At 38.6% G+C, this 4,337-nt stretch overlaps 1 protein-coding gene across 1 annotated transcript in view; it reads right to left on the reverse strand.

Annotated features, from left to right (window-relative positions):
- Nucleotides 1–4,337, reverse strand: part of CAMK4 (calcium/calmodulin-dependent protein kinase IV) — a 175,788-nt gene that overhangs the window by 47,909 nt on the left and 123,542 nt on the right. Inside the window, exon 6 of the mRNA XM_010846144.1 lies at nucleotides 1,312–1,402. Coding sequence (XP_010844446.1) covers nucleotides 1,312–1,402 — 91 coding nt within the window. The remainder of the gene's footprint in view (nucleotides 1–1,311; nucleotides 1,403–4,337) is intronic.

Consider the following 4,337-nt stretch of genomic DNA (forward strand, 5'->3'; position numbering starts at 1 on the left):
AGGCGGGTGCAGAACTGATGCCATTTTAGACTTCAAAGATAAACCCACATTTCCATGGAGGTGCTGATCCTTATCAGAAAAAGCAACAGGAAGTCCTTCAGAAAGGAAGGCTCTCCCTGCTAAATTAGTATCTATCCATCCATTTAAAGAAATCTCTTTAAGGATAAAATCTTTGAAAGTGCTGTTAAAGGAAGCAACAAACGGAAGCCTCCCTGCTGCCCGCTGCCTTTCAGGACAGAACAGGCCGGCGGCCCAGCAGGATGTCGGCATTTTTCCTTTAGGTTCTTGGCTCATAAAGCACATTACGTTGTCTGAGCTTTCCCATGATATGTACAACTTAATTTTCAAAAACGTTAACATAAATGCAGTGAACTCATCAGATTAGCGTTATAAAAGACAGCACCAAAAGAGTAGTGCCCTTCAGAGGATTTAGAACAGCTTCTCCAAAGAATCCAAAATAAATTTTATAATTATTTTTGTAAACAAAGATTTGCTTTGTAAGGGACAAGGAAAGTAAAATTTAATATACATTTTTTTCTAAAATGCTGATTTACTGATCTCTCTGGGTAGATCAGAATTTCCCAAATTATCTCTGTAGTTCTTTAAGTTCTTACTGGGGGAAAAAAACACAAATCAAGGTTTCCAAAGTCAAATAAGGTTTGGGAAGAGCCTTACAGACACTAATTTAGATGTTAAGCCCACACATTAGCACTTCTAACTTTCTGAAAGCCCTGCAGACATAAAGCCTGGCTTAGCTAGGACTCAGCGTTCCCTGACTGGCTTGACCAAACCCAGCACCTCCATACTCATCCCCCAAGGGGCTCATCCACCCTCGTTCACTGAGAACTGGCGTTCTGTGGAGTGCACGTTGAGAAATACAGATCTCAACTTATCTCTGTTCATATAAACAAATGACTCAGAGCCAAAAGTACACTGATATGTTCTAAGCATTTTGTGTCAGAGTTCTTCATTAGCTAAAATTAAGCTCCAACTAACTTGTGATAAAAGTTGATAACCAAAAAGAAGTGCTACATAATCTGTGATTTTCTTCTATAATAAACTTATCTTCAAAATATAAGGTCACCTCCTGAAGTCCCTGTCTTTTCCAAGGGCTGTGATTCCTTTGTGTGTCCAGCTATAAAGTACCAACTGGCACAAATTAATTCAAGTTGATATTCTAGGAAACAGACCTCGTTATTTGAGGAAACTGAATGGAGACAAAACCTGATAGAGCAATATTTACAAAGTCCATGGAATAAATTTCTTCTGCTTTGGGAACAGGGGTAATAAGACATCAGGAAATACCCTTACCAATTTTGAGTGGTGCATCTGGTGCTGGAGTTGCATAGAGAAGATTCTCTGGTTTGAGATCACGATGGACAATCCCATTTTCATGTAGGTACTAAATATGGACAATAATGAAGTAACAGTCATGTAATTATATTTATGGGGCCAACGTTTATATTTAATCTTTCCAGAATTATAATAATCTTTACTAAGTTATAGAATTCAAACACACACATATTAAAATTTTAAAATAAACACCATAAAGGTGAATGAGTTTTAAATTATATGTCATTTGAGAATAGCTTATACATAGTTTCCTAAAAATGAAATGCAATTTAAATTATATAGAAGCGATGGCCACAAATAAAATATTTACTTCTCAGAGAATATTAGTTACAGTTCTCATATGCATATTATCATATCAGATCAATTGGCTACTTATTATTATAAATAATAAAGTCAACATGCCCTGTGTTGAAATTTGTCTGATTTATTATCTGAAAGACATAATTCTGTGTATCATCTTAGAAGCTCACAACCATAGCAAAGCCTTCATAATTATTGTTTGAACAGACATTCAGACGTGAGTAATTACTATAGAGAACTACCTTTAATATGATAAATATTGTTTAATGACAATAAATGCTCTCATAGGCTCTTTGAGGATTAGTATATCCAGCTATCATTGATATTATTTTAGAGATCACCTCTAACATTCGTTTTATTATATTTTAAATTCTTTTGTAAATCATGTGCAATCACACGCGTAGCACATTCTTGTTGTGAATGTTAAAGCTCTACCTGACCCTGCTTCTCCTCCAGGGGACATCCACATCCCCTCCAAAAGCAGGCATTCATCGGTTTGAGATGGTCTGAACTCTCCTCTATGCAGTTACGAATACGAGTACATGCATACAAAGACATATACCTGATTTTTCCATTTTCTTACATAAATGTATCAGTAATAAAAATTTTCACACTGCTTTTATTTTTTTAACAACATCTTTAAAAATCTTTCCCGTATGTCACCACAGCTTATTTTATTTAGCCCTTGTATTCCTTCTTTGTGGGATATATCACTTTTTATTTTGCTATTTCCACTTTGATGGACATTCAAATTTTTAAAAATTACAAATAATGCAGTAATACATCTTCAATACTTGGAAATGTGAGCATTTTTGCTGATATTCTCTAGGATAGATACCTGAAACCAGGTCTGGTGTGGTCACAAGGTATATAGATTTTTAACTTTAATATGTACTGCAAAATCACTTTCCTAAAAGACTCCAACAATATTTATTCACATAAAAGTGTAAGTGTATACATTTTCCTAATATCTAAATAGCAAATTTATATTTTTAACTTCTGCTGAACTGGAATATAAAAATTATATCTGAAGTTTGGTTTAATTTCTCTTTCTCTGTTTACTCATATAGTCCAGCTTCTCTTTATACACTGTCCTTTTTATAAATTGCCTATTCAAATCCTTTGCCTGTCTTTCTGTTGCGTTAAGAGAAAAAGTTGCCAAGGTGCTTTTCTCCTTTCCTTTGGCATAGAGGAACAGAGGAGGTCATTCTTTCTTTCTACTCAAGCCAAGTAAAAGAGGATAAAAAGCTTCAAGGTCACCTGATATGTGTCACTTAGTGGTCTGAGGAAACGGACTGATACCTGGCTCACTCATGAAAAACTGGTAAACCGCTGGAGCAGGTGACTGAGGGGACAGTGTCTCAGTGAGACTCAGCTGGCCTCACCTGACAGCTGGACAGAGAAGCACGTTTCTCACGGACCCGGAGTGGACTGTGCAGAAGGGCACTGGACACGGGTCCCCCGAGGAGGTCCTTCTGCTGGAGTGCCTCCCGTGGGGGTGATGCCACCTCATCTTGGCATCACAGAAAGCAGAACCCGAGGGTGGTGACAGCAGGCAGCTGAAGGGCCACTCAGATCACCCGGAGTGAGAGAACTGTCCTGCAAAGAGTCCCTGCAGAGCTATCAAAGATGTCCCACAGGGGAAGACAACAGGCATTTGTAACCTGCCACAACCAGAGATCACTGTACCAGCTCACCAGTACCAGCCCAGGGAAGACCAAGCTTTAATCCCCTATTTCCTATCCTGTTCCTTATCATTGCCTTCACAGCCCAAGCCTGGAAGAACCACAATCAGTATCTAGCTGGTTGGAAAAGAGGAAGGAGAAAAGCAGAAACCAACAGGAGTCCCTACCACTATGTTTATGAATTACAGATCCCAGGGTGGGGGAGGTAAGACATTTAAAACTGGGTGAGTCTAAAATTTTTGTCTTTTCTTGAAAAGATGCTCAATAATCGCTAATTATTAGAGAACTGCAACTCAAAACTACAATGATGTCCCACTTCACACCAGTCAGAACGGCTGCCATTAAAATGTCTACAAATGACAAATGCTGAAGAGGGTGTGGATAAAAGGGAACCCTCTTACACTGTTGGTGGGAATGCAAACTGGTGTAGCTACTATGGATAACACTATGAAGGTTCTTCAAAAACTAAAACTGGAATTGCCATACGATCTGCAATCTATTCCTGGGCATATATCTGGACAAAACTACAATAAAAATGATACGTGCACCCTCGTGTTCACAGCACAACAGCCACACCACGGAAACAACCTGAATGTCCACTAACAGGTAAATGGACAGGAAGACGTCGAACACACACACAAAGCAATACTACTGAGCCACTAAAGAACAAAACAAGGCCATCCGCACAGCATGGGTGCAACTAGAGACTGTCATACCAAGAGAAGGAAGTCAGAAAAATACAGACAAATACCATATGATATCACTTATATGTGGAATCTAGACAATGACACAAATGAGCTTATGCAGAAATTAGAAACAAACTCACAGATAGAGAGAAAAGATCTGTGACTGTCAAGGAGGGGGGTGAGGGATGGACCAGGAGTTTGGCATCAGCAGATGCGAAGTATTACACACAGAATGGAGAGACAAGGTCCTACTGCACAGGACAGGGAACTGCATCCAGTATCCTGTGATAAACAACAATGGAAAAGAATATAA

This window comes from Bison bison, unplaced genomic scaffold (genome assembly GCF_000754665.1).
Source record: "Bison bison bison isolate TAMUID 2011002044 unplaced genomic scaffold, Bison_UMD1.0 scf7180017864231, whole genome shotgun sequence".
Taxonomy (NCBI): Eukaryota; Metazoa; Chordata; class Mammalia; order Artiodactyla; family Bovidae; genus Bison; species Bison bison.